The sequence below is a fragment of the Rhea americana genome, unplaced genomic scaffold, assembly GCF_003343005.1.
Source record: "Rhea americana isolate MKP2758 unplaced genomic scaffold, rheAme1 scaffold_40, whole genome shotgun sequence".
In the NCBI taxonomy this organism is placed as follows: Eukaryota; Metazoa; Chordata; class Aves; order Rheiformes; family Rheidae; genus Rhea; species Rhea americana.
The window spans coordinates 911620-939438 of record NW_028186535.1 but is presented as its reverse complement, the minus strand read 5'-3'; the positions used below and the strand labels follow the sequence as shown (position 1 = coordinate 939438).

General features: G+C 38.9%; 1 protein-coding gene across 1 annotated transcript in view; it reads left to right on the top strand.

The window, feature by feature from the left end:
- Positions 1 to 3169: 3169 nt before the first annotated feature.
- Positions 3170 to 27819, top strand: part of LOC146590581 (uncharacterized) — a 25355-nt gene continuing 705 nt past the window's right edge. The window contains exons 1-2 of the mRNA XM_085314295.1: positions 3170 to 3235; positions 26278 to 26888. Coding sequence (XP_085170421.1) covers positions 3170 to 3235; positions 26278 to 26888 — 677 coding nt within the window. The remainder of the gene's footprint in view (positions 3236 to 26277; positions 26889 to 27819) is intronic.

The following is a 27819-nucleotide window of genomic DNA, read 5'->3' as shown; positions in this document are numbered from 1 at the left end:
GTTAGAAAAATATATTTATTGGTGTTGCAATATATGTTTCATCCAAATTGATAATATCATTGGTACAAATTAATACCAGATCTTATCCTGCAGTCTTTGCTTAGATAAAACTCACATTGTCAGACAGTGAAAAGCTCCCATAGCTGTAGTACCATACTTATTTCCTTTTCTATTCAATTTTCAGTCCAAGGAAATCTTCTATTCTCATCTGCAATGCATTCTGAGGTCAGGGACAAAGGCTTGAACAAATTTTTCTCTCAGAAAATCAATAATGATTTATGATATCTGACTTCAAAAAATGTTGTTTCATAAAAGTAATAGACAATGAGGCACTAATCTACCAGGAAGAGGCTAGGTTCCAGTCCACCTTTTATATTATTTTCCAGCAGTCAATACCCTGTATGGAAAAAATGGCTCTCAGTTCTTTGGCAAACTTGCCTCATTTTTCAAATACACTGAATTCGAGTGCAAAATTCATCAGCAAGCTGGCAACTTCATAATGTGTATTATGAATAGGAAATTATTCTGAATATACCATTAGAATATTCAGAAGCTGCTACTCATTCAGCTGTGCTAATGGCTCAGATCCTGGAAGGCAAAGTAGCTTGACTCCAAAACGTTAAAGAGAAATCTAATGATACATAAACTAATCTCATGATTTGAAGGCACAAACCACAATTTTTATACCATTAGGTCTGGCAGTGCTGCCACTGGTAGAGTGTAATGGGCAAAGGAACAGGTGTTTAAGAAGACGGCAGATAGCAATATTTTATTTTCTTTTTCTTGAAAAGAGAGTGGTTTATTCAGAGAAGACTGCTTGGGTAGTTCCTCATAAAATTTCATAAAAGTTTTTATTCCCCAAGGAACCGGTTCTATTCACAGTTCAGTACTGGAAATGAATGAGTCATAGCTGCCCACAAATTACAGAGGACCAGGCAATTCGTTCTTGTGTTACCTCCTCTAAAAAAACTTGTCAGGAGTACCCTGGCCTACATATATATGCATATGTGCCTGCTTGCACGTAGATACATACTCGCATTTACATGACTCAGCTTGAGTCTTTATAGCTGATTTTCCCAGGATTGCGTTCCASCCTGTGTCTTCTCTCTCCGTGTGTCTCCTTCACATACTGTTTTCCTCATTTTGGCAAAGTGATATAGGCAGGGGTGGACAAGCTAGGTACAAATAAGTGGAAAAGACTTCAAAAAAAGGACTAATTAGCCTAGTCATAGAATTATTTTCATAGAGCTAGGTCAATTGTTGGATTCACATTCCATGCTATTCTGTGCTACACAGATACCCTTGGTACCTCTTTGTGACAGTACCCAGCATCACTGTTTCCTTTTTTCTCACACAGACAGTGTCTGACCTTTTGTAAGAAGAAAGAGATGCTCACAGGTTGCAACATTTGTTTGTCGAGCACTGGATCAAATGCCCAGCTTATGTTCTTAGCTCCATAAGAAGAGAGGGAAGCTGCATCTTTCTCTCCCATCACAAGGAAATTGCATGATTCATTTTTTCCCTGACTGTAATACAGCTGTCTGTAATACAGCTTCTTTTTATCAGCTGGCATGGACTTGCTCAGCCGTTCAGAGGCTGGCACTGTGGTAATACTGAGCACATCTGGGGCRCTCTGTTCTCCTTGCTTTTGCTGTAGACTTCAACTGGACTGAAGGGCTATGCTGAACCTGCGGTTTGTGGCAGGGCAAGCGAACTGTCCCGCTGCTCGCTCACAGACTGGGACTTATAATGTGGAAGTGCAGCAATGCTGCCCACAGCTCGCTTTGTCAGTGACTAAAGTAAATACTATCCCATTTCATGTCAGCCTTTCATGCTAACCAGTAAAATTAATTTCAAGCAGTGCAGTGTCCTCTGAAGCTGACATCAAGCGCATAAAAGAGGACACTGGCTCATAACAAAGCAGCAGTGGCTGCCCTTAGCTCCCTGATTCTTTTCATTCACATACCCTGCTTAGGTACCAGATGAAAACTGGTGATCATAATTCCAGGAAAAAAAAAATAGATATGTTGCCAAGGAGCTGCAACTCCATATTCAGAAGCCCCCACAAAATTTGCTGCGACTGTGCCACATAGTCTTAGCAAAATAYTTTTCACACAGAGTAAGCACTGTTCATAAAAGTATATATGTGATAAAGTAATTAGCACTATTGCTATCTCCTRTGTGTCTCAAACTTTTTGTTTTAATTTTATTTTCTCGGCAGAAGAAACCTCCTTGTTTTTTACATTACATCTGAAGGACATTGGAGAGTTCTGTACTTTTTATAATGCTCTCATACATCCACCTTGCTGTAAGTTGCATGCACTTTGTGCATCGTGCAAATGTAATACATTAAGACATCCATGAATATATGCCATGCAGAGCAAGGATAGCTTTCTAAGAGGTAAAATGTTGTGTGAGTTTCTGGGGACTTACCTATATCGATAATGTTTCCCTSAAATATAATATTCAGTTATCTGTGTCATAAGCCAGGTTACTACTATCATTACTGAAAGTCTCCTGAAGGAGGTCCAAGTTTGTATTCTGATGCTATTATTTACAAGCCATTTTAGACTAACTTTATATGTAAGTTTGCTTCACAGTTTTTGGAACAGGTGATGCTTTAACATGTGCAATTTTTTTCTTCAGCAGCTGTTAATATATGGGTACAAACATCACCTTTTATTATAGGTAACACAGAAAATGATGCTTGTGCTTAAGACTGACTAACAATTTCCACAAAAAACGTTTGCTTATTATATTGTTAGACTTGAACTGTTCACAATGAAATTTCCCATGCCAGATAGCTGCCTTCAGTTGTGTATTTTGGGAAAATTTCAAGTACAAAAGGTATAGTCATTTCCAAGAAAGAAGTTGAGAAAAAATATATTGTTTTGCACATCAAAGGTTCCACATGGACAGAATATCTGATGGCTACTGAATACAGTAACCTGGAAATCAGGAAAAAGTATGAGGGGTAACACAAATACAATCATTCTGGATAATGTAAACACCACTGGTGACACCATAGCATGTCTTGGAGATCTAGTCTTCCAGCTGTCTGAATATATATATATATATATATATATATATATATATATATACACACACACTTTGGAGTGTCATGGCTCCCATCAGGCTCACAGGTTTGGTTTCTTTTTCTGCAGGAGCAATGATTGTGAGACCAAAGGTTCATCCTGATGGGGAGCAGCAGGAAGGGGCTGCTCTGCAAGGGCAGGCAAGTGGGAGCTGAGGGGAACACCTGCCCCACCATACCTGGGCCCTGGCCCAAGCCCAAAGTAGAGATGGACCATGACCACTATGCCCCCACATAGACCTGGAGGTTTAGAAACTTTCCATTTTAGATATCCTCACAAGGGCACTTCTGGAGCTTCCCATTTCAGTGCAGTTGCACCCAGACCTCCCTGACTGCCAGGGGCTGCGCAGCGCTGAATTTGCCTCACATCACTCCATGCAYCCTGACGGCCCAAGTACCAAACACCACGTTTGCCAGCACAACAAATTCCTCGGCATTAGATCCTGGGTTTAGCTGTCTACAGCTATCTATTCTGCCTGTCTCAACAGCTACAGAATATCATAGTCTCATACTTTATTAYTTTTTCACCTAGAAGGGAGGCACAAAACTTGCTGAGGAAGCTGGATGGCATATAAAAATGAAGGCAGGACTGCAGGAAAGAAAAAGATTGTCCTGTGGGTAAGGTATATAAATGTTTTGTTGGAAAACTGGATTCTAACTTTTGCTCCTATCAGCGTGCCAATGTAGGAGTAGGCAAGTCACTTAAACTTTTTTCAATTGACTGCTGAATGTGATCTTCATTTTCCTGGTAACCTACTTGAGAGCTTTCACATTTGCAGAAGTGTTAGGTCTCACAAACATAACTGTGGCTGATTGCAACTCTGTAAATAACATGCTATAAAAGCATATAAAGTGTTATAAAACACTAAGTGCCCTGGAAAATTGGGATCTAAGCATCTTGTTCTGGGGCCCCAGAATTAATGGACACTTAACTCTTTGATCTAAAATCTCTGTGATTTAGTTTCTTTTCTGTAAAAAGGATAAAAAATAATACCACTCCTTATAACTGCTTGTAAAGTTTAATTATTTTAGATCTGTGGAGAACTCTGATCCTATAGTGATGAACATTTTAAAGAAGTACATGAGGAAATTAACAATTTTCAASTTAATGCTGGATTAAGTGACAGGTTACAGATTACACACTGCTTGAAGATACCAAGATAGATTCAGTCCATCCTGAAAGAAGAATAGCCTCATGGAAAGCTGATGAGACAGTTCTCACAAAAGAGAGTCAGAAAACCTTATGCACAATAGCCCAGATCTATCAAAGCATCCTCTGCCTTATCTATGAAATTCCGTGCATTTTATCAGATAGGAAGAAGATAGGCCTATTTTGCAAGAGGGAAGGGACTGTGGCACTATGCTGTGGTTGAGCAGAATGTTTTTTACAAGTCTTTACGGTTAGGCTACCAGTAGGTGATATCCAAAACTATATAGCATCCAGTGCCCTCAGAGATAAGACAGACCATAACTCACAGAAGAAGATGGAGGCCACTGGGCAGTCCGGTAAGTGTGAGAGAGGCTTAGCCATGGGAAAATAAGAAACAAGACCCAACACTATGACCGTATAAATTTAGAGATGTTTAAATAATCTGGTCAGGAATACCTGCTGTTTATGCTCTGTTGTTACTCACATGACTCCCATGTTCATCCACTCCAGCCTTACCCTCATCATACCACTGACCACAGCTTTATTTGAATCAGTACATTGGTAATGTGGATTATGATGGTGCTTTAGTTTGATTTCTTCAGTCTACTTATGAAGGTTATATTTTGAAACTCCAGGCCTTGATACAGAAAATAATTGAAAGTGAGTTTAATTTTTAGCACTCTTCTACTAACCGAAACAAGTTAATGAAGGTTAAGAAAGCACTTAATGCTAAGCCTATCTTTAAATGTCTTGCTGAATCAGATCCTCTGAGGTGATATCAAATGACTACCCCAGGTTACCTAGAGTATTAAAAGTGTCCCTCTTACTGTTGCTTGCTAATCTTTTTAATGTTTTGTTTGCTTTCTTTTCCTTTGCTAAGCTTCATACCCTGGAGCTTGCACTGTTTTTCTATATCATGACTGGTTCATTGTTTATTTAGCTAGGCTATTGTCTAAGCTATATTAAAATTGTCCTCAGAGGCAGGGTGACACCCATAATGCATGTATCCTTATTACAGCTAGAGGCACAGCACAAAAGCTCTACTAATTTATTATAGCAGACAGTGTAACCATTGAGCCCAGTTCAACCTTGACCAGAGGACCCAGGTGGCTTAGCCATGCAAAATATGACTCATTTGTATCTACTTATTTTGTATTCACAGCTGATAGATAGCTATTGAGAATATATGGCTATATGGCTATAATAGTTATAGGTAGAAATAGATGAGGTGTCTTTAAATAAGGTATTAGCTTTGGTAGTCTCTTTCTGTTTTCCTTTTAGGATCAGGTTTTCACACGACTRCTGTAGTCATTGGGCTGATGTAGAAAAAAAACACAAAGGTGGGCWTGAGATGAGGATAATGAGGGAATAGCTTTAAAGCAGTAAAATAAGGAGGATACAAATCTTCTGAATGGGTGGGACAATTATTTACATCTGGTTTACCATCAGTGATGTCCATAAGCAAAATACAGACTCTCCAGAAAACACTGAGAGTATTATCACGGATTTATTGGAACCAGAATTTCATTTGATCAGATCAATAATTGGAAGATGAACCTTAAATCCTACCAGCATAACTGGTATACTTTGTCCCAGTGACAGTTTCAAATTCAGTCACAGGTGAAAAGACTCCTGCTACCTATATTCAGATATTCACCTGCATTCAAATTTTGCCCAAGGTGAGAAAACAAGGAAGCTAACAGTAGGGGATCAGGCTGGGATCCAAGAAAGATCACCTCCAGGGAGAAAGAGGTGAAAATGCTACAATCACATAAAACAGTTGGTACCAGAAGCAGGGAGAACCCTGAAGAGTAAGGGAGCTGCTGAATGCCAAGTTATGCKTGGCAGCAGTATTAAATCCTCAGCCACAGAGTGTGTTTTGCAGAAGTCTCTGGACAGCAAGTCCTGGAAAGCTGGCAGATAAGAGGACCAGAATCTCACCAGAATTGTCAGGTGTCATGAGTGCCTCTCTGGATATTAGCATGGGGAAACAACAACAACAACAACAGTGTTTCACCTTACTGCAAGATCATTTTAGTCTCCTATTAAAAAGAAGAAAGAAATATCCTAAAAAAATAGATTTCAAGAGTGGGGAGAAGCGGTAGCTTTCACATTAAAGAGTCCATGACATATGAACAGAGTTAACCAAAGTTTTATGCATTGAGCGTGAAATAGGAAACGCAGTGCTCACAGTCACTGGTTAAGATCCTCTTATCTCACTGTAGAAAGAAACTGAACTTTATGTTTCTGCTGCTGGCAAGGCATCCTACTATGGTTATCAGAAACACAGAGGAAAATCTAGTTAGAGATATCCCCCCCCCCTTCGGCTTCTATGCAACAACTGTAGCTGATTAATCCAAGTCAATAGAAAAGTCTGCCAGCAACGTAGATTAAATGAAGGGATTTTGTTGTTTTTTTCCCCTCCCACCTCCTCTGCTCTTACGGAGTTCTGGTATTGCAGAAATATGGGACACTGATGCATTTTCTTGTTACATCAGGGACCTGTGCCGTTGCAGCTGCCGTGCGGTTAAGCACACTATCTTGCAAAGATAGAAATCAAGTCAGGAGTTTGCTTTTGTTTTTACAAAAAAGCACAATGGYACTTTTAAGAAGAGCTCAAACTTAACACTTTCCAAATGCTTTAACCACAGCTGACTCACTTAAAATTAAAGCAGGTTAAAGCAGCAAATGGATCACAATTTCAAGATGGCCTTTGTCTTAGACTTCTTGGGAACCTCTGGTAAACCTGTTCGCTTCCCCGTGGCAAGGTCGCGACAAGCTTGTTTCCCTTTCTTCCAGTAAGCTTGTTTCAAACTTATTTTTATCTTTGMTTTAAGCTTGTAATCCTCCTTTCCCTTCTCATCTTGAATCAGACATAAGTCCACAGATACAGTGAAACCAAACTTTCAATGTCTGAGTACCCCTCTGCAATCCTTTACAAAGGGTTTGTCTTTACAATTAAAGTCAGGGAAGTTAGAAAGCCACAGAACAAGCTTACCTTCAGATTTTGGTCTTTTAGCAAGTGATTGAATGATATCAACCTTTTCCAATAATCCTTTGAATATAATTCCTAAACCAGCCAGACAAACAGCAAACTTCAGGTAAATCCAAACAACAAATAAGCTGGTAACTAGACCAGCAGTGACCATTGCTAATTCAGGAAGCTCTTTGACCTTCTGGTTCGAAGTGCTACCACTGTGAAGTGTCTTTTACAGCTGAAAGAGCACGTGTTGAAACAAAGACCAGAAGGAAGGCTTTTAATATCGTTTAGTGCACCTGGGATGCAGGGCCCAGATGTAAGAATTCTAACAGAGCAATAAAAGGGGAATGAAAYAGCTAGGTAGAGTAGTAGGATTTTTTTTTTTTTTTAAAAAAGTCAATAACAACAACAGATAGACCAAGAAGAAGTGCAGAAATTCTGGCATCACCTCTCCAGCCTGCTGCTCCCTAAATTTCAGAGGCATTTMGAAACTTAACTCCTAATCAGCGAGTTAAACAACTAAATGCTTTTGGGAAGCAGGAACATGAAATAGGTGCTAAGCATATCACTTCTTACTGAAGTAAGTAAGTGAAGCCAGGTCTTAAGTCCTTAACTTGCATCTTTACGAAGTGCTAACTGGAGGCCATATAAGGCCCTCTGCAGCACTAGTTTAGGTCTGTTTACATTTCATAAGTAGCCAATTAGACACTTGTTGCAGCATCAGCTACTCAAAAAAATGAGTCTGAGTACGATGAGAGAGTCAGCTGATGTTTGGAATTTATAAACTGATCTGTGCCACAATTACAACAGAAGAGCAATAAAAAAAAATCCACTCAGATTTCAGGAAAAAGAAGAGAACCTTTTTTTTTTTTTCTTTTCATTTCTGTCTTAATTTTTAATCTGTAGCTAGATTATCTTATATGTATGAAAGTGAGGAACGAGGCATCTGCCTCTATATTTACAGGTCTTTAGTTCTATAGACTAGACAGCTACCTGGCAATCTGCCCTTTTCAGTGRGAGGGCAACGGAACAGGACATATATGTGCAAGACAGCCCAAASGGGACAGGAATCGTGATCCCACTGCTCATATTGCATGAAAGGAAGGGAACAAACTGAAGATAAGCGTTTCCCCCTTGCACGGGAAGTGAGGAGTGGCATGCTCAGCCTCACAAAGATACAAGGTGATGCAAACTGTGCTGGCCAAAAGTTTTGAAACAGTTTGCTTCCTTATTGTCTTCTCTCCCCCATGTCTCCTCCCCCCTGCTAAACAGACTGTGAAGTCTTCTTTAATCGTGTTTCAATTAACAAGTCTTATGCTCCAGACAAGCAGGACAGATTATACTTTCACAGTTTACAGATARGGAGGTTTGTTGACCACTACAATATCCTCTGGAGTAGCACAACATTGTGCACGACTCACTTTGAGCAGAATTTCACATTTTCTGTTCGCAGAAARGGACTGTACAGGACCCAAGTCTGAGGGAGAAAATTGTACAACTTACCAGAGACACTGGCTGTTTCTTGAAGCAGAGCAATATCTACATATCAAAAGAACACATTTCACACATGGAAAGGGCTTTGCTTAAAAACCAACCAACAAACAAGAAAATATCCAACGAGTATGTTTGTGTATAATGAAAGCTTTTAGACCATGCTCCAAAAAGGAGTATTTGCAGAAGTGCTTACTGTTAATTTAACCTGACAGATTGCTCCTGGTATATTTATTGAAGTGTACACAGAATCAAAAATGTGTTTTTTTAATGTGTTATTGTGGGGCAGCTTACTGATACAGYTTGATATAAGAACTATTAGAATATGTTATTTTAGTGTAAAAGCGTGCTGGAAGAGTAAGCACCTTTTTTTCCCCATCACTTTAAATAACTTTTTAAATTGACTTCAGTAGTTTTATGCTTCATAGCATCCTGAAGCAGTTTATTGGTGCTTAGTAAGTTCACACTGTTATCTCTTAGTGTTCTATTTCTGTAAGAAATACAAGAGATCTAGAAATCTCAGCTTGTGGTTGTTGAGGCCAGAAAGTTCTCCTTTCATGGAGTGACAAGAGGCATTGCTTGCTTGATGTTTATACTGACTGTTGAGCTTTGTGAATTATATTTATTTAATTGATTTCTCATTTGCTTGTTTGATTTCTGAGATAGTCTACCATCCAGATTTGCTTTTATATTTCCTKTATCTTTTATGTCCCTGAGAGCTTTTTATTGACTGTATCTCAGATGACTTCCTCTGTTTTGTTGTTGTTGTAGTTTTAAAGTTGGAAGTCTTAACTATAGAGTATTAATAAAGAAGACACACGTAGCCATTATTTTTTCACAAATGCTCTATAGTCAAAAGCTATCAAGGATACCTTCAGTMTGAAACATATTCATCCATCTATTTTTTAAACAAAATGAAAAAGAAATTTAAGAAGTCTTCATCCTTGGGCTACTTTGATTTAATGGATAAATATATTTTTAGTGGCATATGCTAACCGTCATGCCATCTGTTGACATAACCATATAGGAAATATCAGTTGTGATCCTGACCTAAGAAAATACTAGATTTTTAGTGTTTTCTTTAACAGTAATATTATAATTTGATGGATTTCTAATAAATTCTACTAACTGTGGATCAGGTCTTAAGTTCTTAAAGTCTGTGATTCTTGCACCCTGTAAAGCACAGAGTTGTCTCTCTAGTTACATCCTTTGGGTACAAGATGACTGAAAAGAAATAGGAGTCATGGTGCTATTGCTGTCTGATCCTGACTGGTAGAGTTCCCAGGCTCGGAGAGAGAAAGAGAAAGTAGGCAATAGTACACAGAGGTTTCCTTCTAGAGCTGTGATTAGAGCTGTGACTAAAGCAACTCTTCCTATTATTCCCACTTTGGGACTCTGACTGGGACAAGAAGTCACAGATGTACTTGGGGGTGGGACTATAATTTTATTCCATGCCCCACTGATTTTTGTGACGATATGTTAATGTTTTCAAGGTGAACTGAGTCCCTTCTGGCCTCTGTCACAGTATGTAGAAATGAGAAAGATCAAAATATATCATTTTTACTGAATATGAGGAAATGTTACAGGCTAGTGCCACACTTTTGGCATTATCATAATTGGAATTATAATCAACACTGTCTATTATTTGTCAGCTTTTTCCACTTCTGTTCRGAGAAATACTACACTGTCCTTATATTTGTTCGTTGCTGATTCCTTTGATTGTATTTCTTCCTGTACGCAAGGGACTTCTTTTTGTACCTTTCAATATCAAGTGACAGCAGATTCCCACATCATCCATTATAATGGCAATAAAGCTGGCTTCTGAGGTGTGTCACTTATAACTTTTCCAAAATTCTGATGCTTTCATTGAGAAAAATCACAGAAATCAGTGGAGGAAGGATTCAAGGTATAGTCTCACCAAATGGCATCTGTGACTTCTTGTCACTGAAGGAGGATTTACTGTCCCAGGCTAGAATCTCCACTGTCTCCATTTCAGCAACTTCTCTCCTTATCTGTTCACTGACCGATGCAAGTTAAACAGCTGATGTGTTTTGTGAACTGGCTACAGCATCATCCTTAAACCTTTAGACTGGATACTGAYGTAGAGACTGAGGCAGTCACCTCGGTGACCATTAATTGCGAGATAGATTATTCCTCCATTCGACAGAACTACATAGTAACAGTTYTTTTTTTTTYYCCTTTTTTTAAATATCTGAGAAAGAGAACATAAAAGACTGTTAAAAGCACAGTTGATCCCTTTGTGTGTGTGTATATACTATGATTCAGCCTTTAATTATATGTCACACATCTTTACTTCTCCAACAGACTTTTGGTATACAGCATGTAARATGCTCTTGAGAGCAATCAGGGTTGCACGGAAAGCTCATGTGCTGGGCATGCTGGAGASTGTGAAGTGAACGAGGTGGGGGACTGCAAGAAGATGAGGGAGAGACTCATAGCTGAAACAGTTGAGTGCTAACCTAGGAAACTGAATTTTGCATCTGTCGCAGCCACAGCATTCCTATGTGTTGCTAGGGATGCTGCTTAAGCCAAACTATTAACAATAATTGTTTGTCTTGCATATTCTTGAGACCTTGTACCTCATTTGCAACTGAAGTTACTGGAGCTGCACAAAAAGGACTAAGTTCTCTAAAATCCTGAGTTCTTTGAAAACTCTTTTTCAAGTTTTCTCTGCCTGGGCACTCAAAATTAGTAGACATTTCTGACCTTAATTTCTTTCATCCTTAACTTTCCATCTGTAAAAAGGGAATAAAGGAATTTCCTCACCTACATGGGTTGTGTGAAGAGCAACTAATGTTTGTGAAGCATTCAAATATTAAAAAAGTCGATAAAGAAATTAGTATGTCTGGCTTTACAGAACAGTTTGAAAAGTGTGAAATTACCAAGGCACGGGCATAGGTAAATATGTCAGAGTTCCCAGAAAAGGAAAGAAATCATGCATTTAAAACCTACATCATCATACATATACCAAGCAACCTTAATTCTGGCATCTTCTAATTTACCAGCCTTTTAATAATGACTTGTGTGAGCAAGCATACGTGTAATATAGAGTATGCTAAGCCTAATATAGATACTCTTTTACTTGAGATCATTATACTATCTACTAACCCCTGAGAGAGCACTGATAATTACAGTTTAATATTATTTACTAAGTCTTCACGCTTTCATAGTCTATACCATGACAAGAAAATGTTACTATTATTTTGTGTATCAGTTTATGTCTTTGGAAGTGGATAACTTAGTTGAAGCTCTAGAGTCTGTAAATCATTTTGGCATCAAAGATTTTCCTAATGGAAAGGTACTTCTGGAAGATTTACAAAGCCTGTGGTATTTTTCTCCAATAATGATTACAGTGCTAGATCTCTCCTGCAGGAATACAGTGTTTTTCAGTGTATTCGCCCCTGGGAATGGGAGGAATTTTAAAGAATCTGCTGACAGTACTGTGAATTGAAAAATACCTTTTTCATATACATGCTAGCAGATATTAATTTACATTTGGTGTCATGATAAAGTTAGCTTTGTGGAGCATGAAGAAGGTGGATTTTTACATCACTTGTTCTACATGAATGGAGCCAGAATTGGGCTATTAGCACAATCCTGTTTCTTTAATACCAAGCTTGGTATCCTATATCTAATACTTGAGGCTCCCTCCTGGTTTCACCAGAAGCCATCGATTTCAGAGAGCTGTTGCTGCTTCCAGAYCTCTCTGTTACCACGGGCTTTTACTCACAGGGAGTTAGGATCAAGGTCTCAGCCCCAGCAATGGGAAGTTCGACTTCCCTGAGTGTCCAGACCAACAGCAGTTTCCTTTGCAGCTCTACCACTATCATTAAGGAACCTGGAAGTCCTCAGATGGCTTCTGTATACCATCAATTACATCAGATTACCTTTAGAAAAATCAAAAGCACATGAGAAGATGCAACTGTAAGATCTGACCTCTTCCTAACGTTCAGAAAACAAACAAAACCAAACAAAAGAGAGAGCAGGGAATGCGACTCTTTGGGGAAATGAGAATGTAAACTTGCCTTTTAACTCCGACAATATTTTTTAAGGAGAAAGGGGAGTTTTGTCTTCAGAGCAAATCCTGTAACCTTCATTTAACCAGCAAAAAATGACTGAGGTGGGCGAGATTATGAAGGTGAAGTTCTGAGAGAGGCTCTGCCGTCCCTGCTAGGACAAAGGTTACGCTCTCCTCTTTTGTGTTTCCTGCCATTTTCTTCCAGACAGCGGAGCCACTCCTTCGGAAAGGTCTCTTTGGTCTGGGGCCCCTAAAAGATCACATAATATCTTCGGCAGGTTTGTGTTTCTTTCCTCGCGTCCCCCTTCCCCCCCGCCAAACCCGCTCTGAGCTCCTTTAAGGGCTTGAGGTGCGTAAGCTTGTAAAATTGTGGCAGCAGCAACAGCCTTGAAGAGCATACAATAACTGCGGCACGTCTGCGACAATGTTCTTAAGTATTTGCGCATGCTGGCTTAAGCCTGTCAGTTTTTGTAAGGGCTACCTGCTACAACGCACCTAATTAGCTTACTGGCTATTTGGAGACAGCTCTACTGGTTTTTCTATCATCCAGTTTTTATTAAGTGAGCTGTTGCTGAGACGAATAGGTTCTTTATAATGATGAGGTCCTTTTTACGCTTATTAGTCCTTAAAGCAAGCCTCTTCTTATAGAACAAAGTTCTCCCCCCTCCCTGCTCGCTCTTTCTCTCTCTCTCCTTTTTTTTTCTTAAGACTTACAGTGGAAGAAGTAAAACAGCTTTTTTCTGCTGAAGTATTTTATTAAAAGTTTTAGTGGCTGCACTAAGAGCAAGGTGCCTGTGCCTTTAATCATTTTCATCTTTAAAACAGAACCTTATATTTTCACATCTTCAGCTGTCCCAGAGGGCAGCTAGGCCATCTTTAACAACATTAATTTCTCTTTATGACAGGACTAGTGCTGCCCCAGGTCTTCAGAACTGCCTAAAATGTCTGGAAAAGTAGATAATGAAGAGGATATTAGAATTGTAAACAAGAACAATTTGGTAATAAAAACCATATATTTTCTCCATAGGACTTTGGGCTTAATACTGCAGCAGCAAAAGTGTCATGAGTCGTAATTTGTTGATGGCCACTGTACATTAGTTACTGTAGGARCGTGTGCGTAAAGGGCAAGAACTATTGGCTTTGCCTTAAAGAACATCTAAGACGGGTAATTCTAATTTTCTTGTTTTGATTAACCCCTTTTGTTTGTTTTTCTCACGGTATAGTTCTATAAAAAATCTTACATGTTATGAATCCTGCGGCTGGTTAGGAAAGGATGCTCTCCGTATCTGAAAGCACTGGGCAAACATCTCAGCCGGCCTGTTTTTTACCTGAGCTGGAGCATCCCCTGCCCCAGGAATTAGCCTAACCTTCAGCCTAACAAGGCTTCAGCGTGGTGCACATTCCTGAATAGAAAGCCAGTGAAAGACTGAAATGCTGGTATCTTTTCTGGGATGATTATGTATTATACTAGCTGCACATCCCTGCCTCTGTCTACCTATCCAGCCTTTATTGCTGACAGGGTTTATGAGTGTAATATGATGGAGTAAGAAACAGTAGATTTTTCCCAAGAAGCCGAGCACAGCTCTTTGTCCGCAGAGGATGTGGGAGGGAGGTATGAAATGGTAAGTGCTGTAGTCTGCAGATGTCATAAACAGGGCTATCGTTTCATCTTAAGGTGCACAGCCACTGAGAAAGTTCATGCTGTACTTAACCTTTGGCCAGCTGCTGATCTTTTGTTGCTCTGCATTAGTGTGCTGAAATCTGAAAACATAATCCTTACAATACCTACCTCTTTTCAATGGTATGGTTTTCCTTTATAATTTGCATCTGCCGTTCTTAGTAGCTCGAACAGTCCAGCTTCCTCCACCCAGTCACCAGATTTTAGATTAACTGAATTAGAAAACAAAAAGAAAGGAAAAAAAAAATGCAAAAATCCCAGACCATAGTGAAATATTTCATATTAGTTGACAGCATCATTGCATGCTTCCTGTTAGAAAGTTATAGTCTTAATCAGTTGTCTTGTTTACTGAGCGTATGCAGTATTTCAACACTAAATGTTTTAAGCTAATTGGTCCAATACAGAAGTATCACATTATACAGTTTAGTGAGTAAAATAAATTGGCTACATTTTCTGAGATTCTTTTTAGAGCACGTGCATTTCTCTCTCTCTTCCTCCCCCCCCCCCAATACGGACAACAGCTTTTCTATCATTAATTCAACACCAAATTATTTCCTTGGTGAATCAGTCGCGAGGCTAATGAGCTGCCTGCACTTGCGCTTGGCTTCCTTGTTTTCAGCGGTGTTTCAGGCGAGGGCATATCACTTTAAGGCTTGGTGGTGATAGTGGGATCATTCCCCAGACAGGGTTCACTCAGCCTTGATATGAACTGAAAGGCTAAAATGAGCACTCTTCTATTATTTAGGCACCTGTCCAGAGGTTGGAAGAAATCCTACTTGTGCAGATTTAGCTAAAGAAAGCAGAGATAACCACCTTGCCTTCTGTGTCTAATAAGATGTGAAAGGGGAAAAATAATGAGTATTACACTGTATTTCTCATGTAAAGGGCTGAGAAACAATACTCTCTGAGCCCTGGCAGTGATTCCAGTCATTTTCAAATGAAAAGGACTGTTTGTTTCCAAATTACACCAGCCAGTGGAATGCATACGTATATGGCTCCAAAATCCTCATTTTGTGAAGTAAAATTACCTCTCAGTAATTTAGTCACTGCAGGCTTTCCCCTGCTGACTGGTCAGGAGCTATCAGATAGCTTGCAGCTGCAGGCTGAAACGGGACCATTTTTTTTTTCAGGACAGGCAGTTAGTTAGTAGAGCCATCAGTGTGGCATCTGTCATCCCGCTAGGCCCAAATTGTTTTCTATGATGGATGTCACAGTCTGTATGATCAAAATAGGAGCCCTGCTGCTTTTAATTGCAAAATCGGAGTACTTGCACATTTGTTATTATGCTGAGGTTATTACCTCACACAAAATGAATTAACAGGTGAAAATAATTGATGAGAGGAGTCTTGGGATTTTTAGCCTCTTCAAAGAGACTTTGTAATTATGGCATAATGAATGTTCAGAGACATATCTGTGGGGGGCAGCATGAGACCACCAAAGATCTCTTTAGATTGATGATAAATTCACTGAAATCTTCTGTAATACTGCTTAAATTTACTTAGCAATTAGTTTAATAGGCCTACATGATTCATGATAACGTAGTGAGAATTTTTAAATAAGTTTGTTCCATCCATCTATAAATTAAGCCGCTTACCTCAGCTTTCTTCCCAAGGTGATGGAATATGTTAACTAATCAGACTTTCTGAAACAAAGATGATGTTGGGCAGGGATTTTGGTTACTGGAATACATTTCTATTTAAATACTTTACCGCTTTCATCTTACACAATGTGAATCCTCCCTCTCCTTYCTCCCCCCGCTTCAACTCTTCTCATCAAATTTTGTCCAAATATAGTATTGATAGTCCTGTAGCACATGGAGACTGTGCAGTTGTCTTGTGAAGTAAATCGTTCAAGCATTTTGTAATCTGAAGTAATTGTTCCTGGCTTTCTGACCGCTATTCCATTCAGACTTGGTCGYGTTTCAAATCCATTCACCCCCGAGTACAGCCAGACTGAGGCAGTCCAGTCCATCTCCCCTCTCCCTCTGACGCTCTTTCGTTGCGCRAGGTGGCTGCAACACAGTGAGCTTTCTCACTGGGCTGTCCTGCTGATGCTGAGGGGGAAAGGTGCTTTATTTTGCTTCTAAACCCCTACGTTAAACAAACAGGACYGGCTCACCGAGGAACAGCGTTGTACACGATGCCCGTGCAATTAGGCACATAAGCAGATTTTAAATATCAGAGCTTAAAAGTGTCAAAAAGTAAAATTTGTCTGACTAATTCAATAACTAGTAAATAATTCACCATATAAAACTCACAGGGGAAAGCCTCCACATGGTGTATGAGCAAAGTTCATCTTTTTTCTGTTGCGCATTACATTATTGACATACCAGATACATTCAAACACCTCAAGGTTACTCATTAATTTGCGAGAGTTGAAATCTAATTTAATTCCAGCTACTACTGACATCCTGAAGATTCTGCAATGCAGTTTGTAACAGATCTCCCTTCAGTTCATACCCTGGGCTATGGGAAATATGAGACAGAGGAAAGGAGAAGTTGTTACTAATTAGAAAATAACAAAAAAAATCATATCTTTGGAACTTGGCTGATAGGTCACATGGAGCTTTACCACTGATTTACTGTACTTTCATAACCTCTCCCCACACCCAAAATGCATTATTTATTCTCATCCCCGGTGTAAGGTATACAAGGATTAGATAAGATTAGATATAGACAAATATGCACACATTATCCTTTCCTCAAAAGACAATGATGCTTTGTTTTGTGAGGATTCCATTTGTGGTTTTGAGAAATTCTAACTGTAGCTTTGATTTTTTTTTTAATAAATAATATGTACATCACCCTAGCAAGATAAAGTGACATATATCATTGGGACATGCAGTTGATATTCACTTAATTCCTTTTAAATTCTGATTGCCTTCCCTCATGCACACACACCATTAAAAAAAAATCTTTGTGGTTTCTTCTCTATTTTATTGTAGCTACATTTTACATCAGTAGTTTTGTCTCTTCTCATGCATTCTTTTCAGATTTACTGTCAATGTTTGGTATTTAAAAGTATATAGTATCAAAGGGTCTCAGGAACAGAAAGAGAAAATGCCTCGCAAGAAAATATAATAAATGCAAGACAAGTAGTGGATTGCCCCACATGTGAAGCGGACTGTGGTAACTCATATCAAGCTTCCTGTCACTTGCTGAGACATTTTTCATAAACCCTCACACGCCTGCATTTATCTTCAGTATAAACCCCAAGATGAATTCTCTAAAGACATTAACAATAGATAAATGCTTATTAAACAAAACAGTCTATTCAAGAATAAGTATAGCATCTGTATTAGAAGCTGTAAGATGTTTATAAAATTGACTATACATTATATCTTTTAGTTTGATGCTGTATGCAGCTCTGTGATATCTTTTCAGCATTTGGTTATAATTTTAATAAACATGAAATGAAAGACCACCAAAAGCCCTAGTTTAAATGATATCACCTCTGGTGCCAGTTTAATTCATAATGTATAGGTGGATTCTCTGCACAACCTATAATATTGTAGCATTCAAATTAGAGAGAAGCAGGGCCAAGTGAAGATGATTCTGGGCATATTTCAAGTCAGTGGACACCGCAATAGTGTTATGAAAGTCCCTTTGTTAAAAGCATTTCAGAATCCTACTCATAACTTAACTTAAAGAACAGCAGAATGCACCATTTAAATCCCTGGGGAATTCTGAAAAAAATATTTCTCCTGCAAAAAGAACAACAACAAAACCCACAAAAACACAAAGGAAAAAAACAACTGAATTTTACATGCTTTATGATAGCTTTAAGACAAATGATATACAAAAATGTGCTACATAACTGACTGCAAAAGCAAATACCAGTTATCTTTTCTTTCCTGAATGCACTAGGCAAGTGCAAATGTTTATATGGTGCCCAGTGACTGCAAACAAAGAGTTCACAGAGTTTCAGATAGAATGTTGTTTTTCTAAATCCAGTTTTACAGCTGCACATTTGATGTGTTGTTTAACTATCATGGAATGTAAGATGGATAGAATAAAAATAAGATGGCTACATTATTCATAGATCACTATAAAATATTGGGGAGGTTATGGTTTGTGAATTACTGACATCAGCAGACAAATCCAAATCCTACAATTACTATCTAAAATTGCAAGGTTAATATGTAGTGAGGTTGCAAATTATTCTCATGGATGATGTAAGAATGTTRTCATTACGTGTAACCTTAGTCCTTGTAGCCTTTTCATTCAGTAATTAAACCGAGTTTGACTCCGTGTCTGTTTCCTTTAGATGGCCCCTGTTTCTGAGTAATACCCCATAGGAGCCCCACACTACTGATGTATTACATTAATATATCATCAGAAGCAGTTGTCATTCCAATGATATATTAGTGTAATACACAAGAATGAGGCTCACTGATGATGTATTTAGTCCTTACAATATGGCATTGTCCAGGGAAGCAAGGGTCCAATAAGAGATTCATTACAATTACAGTATGAAGTCAGCTAATGCACTGCAGGTTGGGACGTGCATTTCTCRTACCAGGTAGGTAATTTTGATGCTAAATCTGGTTTCTTGTCATTGTTTTTGGTGCTGCAGAATACGAAATTTGTGACTACAGTTGAAAATAATTCCAAGAGTGGACAAGCATTCTTCTCTCTGTATTTACATCTCTTATAAAGACTTCTCTTCTGCTGCACTGCTCTTAGTGAGTTACATATAAATTGTAGATTGTTTCTTTTCTCTTCTTCTTGGCATATTTCTCTCTTCTGAAATTGTAAGCTTCTTAGACATGGGACTTGCTTTTCATGAATGATTGGTCACTTCCTGGAATCTCCCATAAGCAAATATTAATTAAGAATAACAATAAAAGTCTGCATCCCATTTTGGATATAAAATAGAGTGGTGGTTTGATAGCTTGTCACCTGAGCTTTCAGAGCTGCTGTATCTGTCCTTTAAAGCCCCAGTAAAATAGAAAGTTTCTGGGATCACTGTGAGCCAGTGATACTGCTGAAATAATGACTCACTTTTCTTGCTTTTTGCCTGAGTGAAGAGTGTAGGTGGATGTGTATTTCCCCTTCTATAAGAAATGGTCATTGTTGCCAGCACTACAAATCACAGAAGACTTGACGTAAAACATTTTGTTTAAGGATCACTAATACATTTTCTGCTAATAGACCTTGCAAAACATACTTTAAATGTGGATGAATCAGAGACTTGCAGTCAACATACTCTTATCTACCCCCTGCTGCTCTTTCTGAGAGGATAAAAAAAAAAAGAAATAAAAAGGAAGGCTTTCAAATGTTTATAATACAAGGCTAAAAAAAAAAGGGTTTTTTTTTTTAATGCAATAGGAAAGAAGTTACTGCTCACTTTCCTACAGCCTTTGATTGAATCGTAAATAAAATGGTAGTGTGAGTCATCCTGCACATACAATGTATTGAGATACTGGCTAGAAGGCCAGCTGAAAAGTTAAAATTATGATGGCAGACCCTTAGGCTGGTGATGCCTGGACACAGAATGAAGCAATATACTCAATTATTGAAGAAGAAAGAAAAACGTGCACCAGTTTTATAACATCTTCTGGCCAAATTATTCTGAAACCATTCATGKTTTCAAGAAGCTTCTTGTCCTACATGGCTAGGATGATTAACTTGAGCAGAAGAAAGAAAGAGGAAAAAAAAGGACAAAACAGAGAGGAAATGGAAAGGTATTGAAATATAAATGCAACCTGATGCACTTCAGTAGCAACAGCCTCTGYGCCAGGAAACCTGATTCCACTGCAGTAAAACGGAAGGCAAAGGAAGAAGAATGTGGATGTGAAAGCAAAAGTGACATGTGAGAATGGGTGAGAGTATCATCARTGGGTCTGAAATGATAAATATCTGTGAGGAAAACAAAGCATATAGATTAGATATGAGGCTGGAATTTTAGTATGCTTAGCATGATTRCTAGCAGCTGTAGAGAAAGGGTGGCTGTAGCTCCAGCCTGGACTTCTAATCTGTGTCCTCTGGATGTCAACCCCCCACTCCCACATACTATTTTTGCTCATGTTGGTCAGATGAAAAACAGTAAAGCTAGGTCTTAGGAGGGTTATTTTGGTGTTTAGACCCTGGTGAGACCCTGAGTAGTGGGTTGTGTGCTGTCAGCTGATGTCCAGGAGCACCAGCTCATGTTCTGTTTCCAGATACGGAGTTTGCGATTTCCTCCAAATCCATTTCATTTTACTCAGGGATTATACCTGCACCATGCAGGATGGGAAGTTGGCCTTAAGGATGGGAAGTTCCTTGGCTAAGCTGCAGTTCTAGCACCTCTCAAAGATTTCAAAGCACTTTAAAACATCAAAGGTCAGGCAATATGTGGCTTTGCAAGACATGGAAGTTGGAAGAGGACCTTATATCTCTCTCTCTCTTCACCTCCGTTCAGTTTAGCATCTGGCATAGTTGTAGCCTTTTTGCTTAGACTGTTTGAGATTAGTGTTTCCATAACATTCGCTCCCCAGAGCTGCTGAGAGGATATAGATCATTGCCTGTTGTCACTTCCACAGGACCAACAGAAGCTGGTGGAAAATAGCTATTCTAAACCAGCTAATCTAAAGCAGGTAATCTAAATGAGGTAATCTAAGAATAGCATTTGCCCAGATGTGATCTGCATGCACCCTGTGGAATGCTGTATCAGTCTGAGACCGGAATCCCTGCTGACACTTCCAAATGCAGGGATAAGACTTGAATACAAAATACAGTAATTCGGAAAATGTATCTGTAGCTTTTCTTCCACCCATTTTACACCTGGGGAAATCAAGGCATGGAGCTACAAAGTGATTTGTCAAAGGTCACAAGCTGAATCAGTTGCAAAGCAGGTATCTACTCTCCTCACCACTCTACCCCACAAATATGTGTATTAACATATATGTAACACTTTGGTATAGCCTAGATAATTTTTCACTGTCCATCTGTTTCACACTCTGCATGCTTATTAAAATCTGCTTTTTCTTGATCATCCACATGAATAATTTCCTGATGCTGCTTTAGTATTAACTCATTTTATTTATATGGACCTATTCTACAGCCTAATAGAACGAATGCATTAAATCTGCTTTAATTTGTCTTAGAGCTTCTTTTTCAAAAATCTAAGGTTTCTTATATCTTCTACATTTATTAAGATTGATCATGATTGCATATAAATGTCCAATTTAGTGAGACATTATACCCAATGTCCTTGAATTTTCCAAAATATTATCCTCATTTCAAGCAGCATTTTTCCTAGACCTGCTATTAAGTAGTCTAATTCTTATCTACATACGCCATCAACAGAAAYATGAAATATTAGACTCAACTTCCCTACATTTTGGCTAAATAATGCTATTACCTAGATGCAATGCATGCCTAAAGCACACCAGTTTAAAAAAAAAAGGGGGGGGGGAAACGAGWGAGAGAGAAAAATAAAAAGCATATTTCAATGTCATCATAAAAGAGCAGAGGAAAGGCAAATCATAATTAGCATTTAATGCTGCAATGTAGTGGACCAATTAGACTTTGAGTATTATATTAAATGTGTTTTTCAAGCAAGATAAAAATGTATTTTTTCATGTGTAGCTATTACGTAAACTTCTTGATTTTCTCTCAATGTATTTTCATATAAACAGATTTAATTAATTGTCTGGAGAATTAAATAGTCTTTATTTAGCAAATGTACTGTGCCAATTAAATAAAATGTTGATTATATATTTCTCAATTATTACACTGTTTATACTAAATTAATCAACAATATCAACACTACCTGAGGTAAAGTTTCCTAATAGGGATATTTTCTGTTTGTGTTTACCAGTCACTTTGCATGGGTAGACCTTAATGCTGACCAAATCTAAATGGTCTTTTGTCAACAAAGAATAAGAAAAGAAGAAAAGGTTAAACGAGCAGTAGGGGGGGTGGGGAAGAGGAGTAAGAAGGTACAATGTCACCTCCATGCTGTGACAGCCACGAATCAATTATTCACGTAGGAATTGGCAATATTTCTGAAAAGCTACAGACTAGCAGAAAAATGTAAAAAGCATTTTCCTGGAGACTTCATGATTTTTCTGAGTAAAAACCATAAACAAAAACTGAATGGGGCAAAGTGTGTGTGGGGGGGAATATGCTGAAGAAATCAACAATAGTAGAAGAATATATTATTATGGAAAATACATTCAGAAAGCTGGCAATGGAAAAAGAAAGAATATATAGGATGAAAGGATGAAAGTGCTAGGTTCAGCTAGTTATGGTGAGATAAATGTGATTTTTTTTTTTAATTCTCATTACAATATCTAACAATACCAACATGTATTGATTTCAAATTTATTTCCTGTACCAACACTGGTAAATAACACACAGGGAAAGAGAAGGGAGAGAGAGAGAGAGAGATCTGCAGAAATGCTTAAAATCATGGTAAATGGAAGGAGAGATTGTCACAAAAGGAAAATGAATTCTGACTATCACTCGAATTTTGTGCTCCCTACATCAGACGTTGCTGTAGTTAGGATTTCAGAGCTGCACAGGCCTTACATAAAATCATATTTCCTTAAAAGAAACAAGAACATAAAATTTAGTATCCCTTGATAACAATGTATAGGATGCACTTTAGAGCAAAATGTATTCAATCCTGACCTTAAAATAGAATTTCTACTTCCAATGGTAGCTATCCTTTAGGCTCAGAGAGGTAAAAAGATTCCATGTAATGCACATTTTCTCCAAGCTAGTGCAAAATCCCAGTTCAACTATATGATATTTTATTTGATTATAAAATAACAAACTAAAGGCTGGGGTAAATCAGGAGGGAAAAATGCCATATGGTATGTTTTTCTCCACTTAATTTGCAGACAAGTGACTGTAAGATGAAAGAATAAATCACAGAAATGCAGGCAAAATTTTAGCCAGAGCAGTCAGTGTCTACGCTAAAATAGAAGGGGTCCAATCTTTCTTTCACAGGATTATAAATGGTTTGCATGGGCTGTAATGAGAGCTCCTTCCAGGGGAGAGCAGGGCCTCAAACTTTTTATTTTTAACTACTTAACCATCTGACTTTTTACTCTCTAATTTTCTGTACTCTTTCAGATCTTTGTGCAACTCTCCAGTTTGTCATGCATTCCAAGCCACAGGATGTGTCAGCTTAGTGATATTCATTAGTTTGTCTGTACGCCTCTCAGCTTCTGGAGCCTCCGTCTTCTTTCCTTTCCTCAGTTTTGATTTTCTTCTTTCTCAGAGAGGAAATATTCTCTTTTCACCCAATGGGAATTCACCACATCTTTTTTTTCCATCTCTTTTTCTGGCTGTCCGCTCTCTTCACTGAGGATGACTGTTTCTTTTACTACTGTACACTAGGGCTTGTTTCCTCCTACCCTTTACTCCCCTTTAGAAGCCTTCACCTTCAGATGTACAAAAACCTAATTGTACACTGTGGTACAAATGAAATCCCCAAATTATCAAGTGTAAAATTAGCATTAAAAAATCATAAGACAACAAACAATAGGGCTTTTTATGTGGTTTTTGTAATTGCATGAAACTAGTTACTTTGGCAATTATTGTTTGTGCCTCATTAGCATGCAAAATGGTTTTTTAGACTAACCCACACACAAAAGAAACCATTTGTGATGAGAACTGTGCTTTGTTTAATGTTAGACACCATTGTATTTGCTTTCCTAATATAACAGTTCTAATTAGTACCTAGCACTCATCCTGAGTTTTTCAGCTTGAAAATGCTGAAGGTGACAATTGAGTCACAATTCCATGGCACTCTTTGTCAGTATCTGTCAAAATATAGCTAAGTCTTTAAGAGTTGTGATCTAAATACTAAAAAAAAAGTTAATAGTCCAGAAAGAATCTCTCTCTAGGTAATTTAAAAAAATAAAATTGCAGATTAACCTCTGCTAAAAGCATAACATTATGAATACTACACTGTTAAATGTGGTCTTGGCAATAGTATATTTAATATTGACTTTACAGAGTTTTTGTCATCTGACCTTTACCTGCTTACTTGGTTCTTTACATTTTCAAGATTCGTTAGATGAGCTTGGGTAGATTAGTGACAAAACTTGAAATCAGTTCATCAGCATATGTAAACTTTTGAAAGGTGATTACTCACTTGTCTTTGAAGAATAAATTTTTTTTAAGCTTATCTCACACTCCAGAAGTGGAATGATCATGACTCCACTGCACTCCTATTTTCTTACTTTAGCTTAATTCCTCCTCAGAGTAGCTGGATATAGTGGTGGGGAAACATGAAAGCTCCTGCTGAGGGGCTGTCTCTAGCTTCACATCTGTGTGCGAATAAGCCAAGAAGGAGCCAGTCCAGTGACACTTAGCCACTTCATTTGTGATTATCACCGTATGAAGTGATAATATTGTGTGTTTTCTTTTCAATAATAGATCTTTATAAAGAACTTTGGCATTCACAGTTTGACCTGTGTTTTGGTAAATAAACACCAGACTTCCATATTTTCTAGATTGCTTATACCCAGTTGAGAAGCTATCATAAGTGAAATCAGCCCCTCAGCCTTCACGATTCAGACCTTCTCGCTCAACTAGCCTTCTTTCTAATTCATTAATTACAAAGGAAGCACATTTTTGGTGTGTCTGATTCTATCCTAGATCCAGTGGACTGAGTACGAGGAGCCCTGAACTSTTTTTCTTTGCTGGCAGCTTATGTGATCTTGGTGATGCTGTGTGAGGCCTGCACCAACACCAACTGATTCATCTCCAGACTTCAATARATACTAGACAAAGCCATTGATTATTCTATACCATTTCTGCAGTGGGTGGCATCTCTGCCCTCAGGTAGGTCTTTTTTGCCAGGGGGCTCAGGCCAGATAGTGCTGAGACAGAGGAGAAGATGACGGCACTGGCCATAGTGGTGCAGCAACAACACTAACTTACTTTGGAGGTGATGCAGCCAGCTCACAGAAAGTGTATTAACTCAACTTGTCTTCAGCTCTCACTTTGGATCATCAGTTACAAACTACAGTTGTTCTTGCTATCAAGTTTTGCCCAGTGGAAGCTGTATTTGCACAAAAATAAGCAAGTTGAAGAGACAGTGGATGGATCAGGGTGATAAGAGGAGATGGAGGAAAAGGCGGATCTGGACACTAGCTGCAGGTTGTTTAGCTGCCCCATTTGCTGTGTCTCCTTCGGTCACTGCTTCAAAGAAATCCTCCATTCACATGCTATTATGTGCTGCAGTGTCTGCTTGATACAGTGCTTTTGCAGCTTTGTGCCTATCCTTTTTAGCTGAGTGGATGAACTCACAAAACTTGAGGAAGTCAGTTCTCATTCACCATATCTCTACCTATGAAATGATGTTATTATGTGATAAGCAATAGCATATCCAACACTGCAGATGTTACTGTTTTTTATCAGTGAGTGATAACATATATTAAAATTAGGAAGAAACAGAGAGGACTGCAAAGCAACAGAAGCTAAAGTCACTAGCTTCCTATCCCAGCTTGGTTTTTATTATGATCAATTACTGGTCTTCAAAGCTATTTAGGTGACTAGCTCTCTACTTAGGTCCTTGAGTGTTGCAAAGTTTCCAGCAGTCAACTTAAAACCTAGTTTAAGACAAAGCCCAGGGGACTCCAATACAAAATCTTTCATTTAGGAATATCTTTTGCAACAAAGGGCCAATTCTGCATATGTCCATGCATAATGCTGTATACCTTGACTTCAGCAAGGTTTTTGGCACTGTCTCCCATAACATCCTCCTAGAGAAGCTCAGGAAGTGTGGGTTAGATGAGTGGACAGTGAGGTGGATTGAGAACTGGCTGAAAGGCAGAGCTTAGAGGGTCGTCATCARTGCTGTGGAGTCTAGTTGGAGGCCTGTGGCTAGTGGCGTCCCCCAGGAAACTCCAGTACTCAGTCACATCCTGTTCAACATTTTCATCAACGACCTGGATGAGGGGACGAACTGCATCCTCAGCAAGTTTGTTGATGATACCGAGCTGGGAGGAGTGGCTGACAGACTTGAGGGCTGTGCTGCCATTCAGAGAGACCTGGACAGGCTGGAGATTTGGRCAGAGAGGAACCTCCTGAGGTTCAACAAGGAGTGCAGAGTCCTGCACCTAGGGAAAAATAACCCKAGGCACCAGTACARGCTGGGGGCTGACCTTCTGGAGAGCARCTCTGCCAAGAAAGACYTGGGAGTGCTGTTGGATGACAAGYTGACCATGAGCCAGCAATGTGCCCTTGTGGCCAAGAAGGCCAATGGTCTCCTGGGGTGCATTRSGAAGAGTGTTGCCAGCAGGTCAAGGAAGGTGATCCTGCYCCTCTGCTCAGCCCTGGGGAGGCCTCATCTCGAGAACTGTGTCCACTTCTGGGCTGCCCAGGACAAGAGAGACATGGAGCTCCTGGAGAGGGTCCAGCGTAGGGCTACAAAGATGATCAGAGGGCTGGAGCACCTGCCCTATGAGGAACGGCTGCGAGAGCTGGGCCTCTTCAGCCTGGGGAAGAGAAGGCTGAGGGGGGATCTTATCAACGTGTATAAATATCTGAAGGGAGGGTGTCAAGGGGACGGGGACAAACTCTTYTCAGTTGCCCCATGTGACAGGAGAAGAGGCAATGGGCAGAAATTGAAGCACAGGAAGTTCGACCTGACCGTGTGAGGGAATTTCTTGACTGTGAGAGTGATGGAGCACTGGACCAGGTTGCCCAGAGAGRTTGTGGAGTCTYCTTCTCTGGAGATCTTCAAGGCCCGGCTGGACGCAACCCTGTCTACCATGCTGTAGGTGACCCTGCTGATCAGGGAGGTTGGACTACATGATCTCCAGAGGTCCCTTCCAACCTTACTGATTTTGTGATTCTATGATTCTATGAATGCCTGTGCAGCCTGTACAAAAAAAAATATATATATATATATATATATATATATAAAAGGAGAGCATATGCATTAAAGCTCACAGATAAGGTATAAGAACCTTACTCCATATTTTCCATGACTTATCATGTGCAAGGATTTCGTTCCAAACAAATATCTCAGTCTCACAATCTGAAATAAAGCTTTTTCGATCTCTTCTAAGGAGTTGCTCTACTTCATATAATTTAAAAATCATAAGATAATAATTGTAATTAAATAATTTAGACATAAAATAATCCATAAAATAGAATAATTAATAAGATAATAAAATAAATGGAGATGGCAGCTAAATCCTGAGCAAGTATACATGATGTAATGAAGCTTGCATAGGATGAAGAGCACGCTCCTAACTCAACGTGCTCTGCAGGGAGACTAGGCTGAGTCCCAACAGCAGTGCAGTTACATTAGTGTTGCAATGTGCTTGAACTCAGTTCAGCTACTCAACTGATTAGCTCAGACTCCAGGGATCAGAGGTCAGTTGCCAAAGACATCTGGTTACTTGTGGAAAGAAAAAAAAAAATGAATCTGTGAA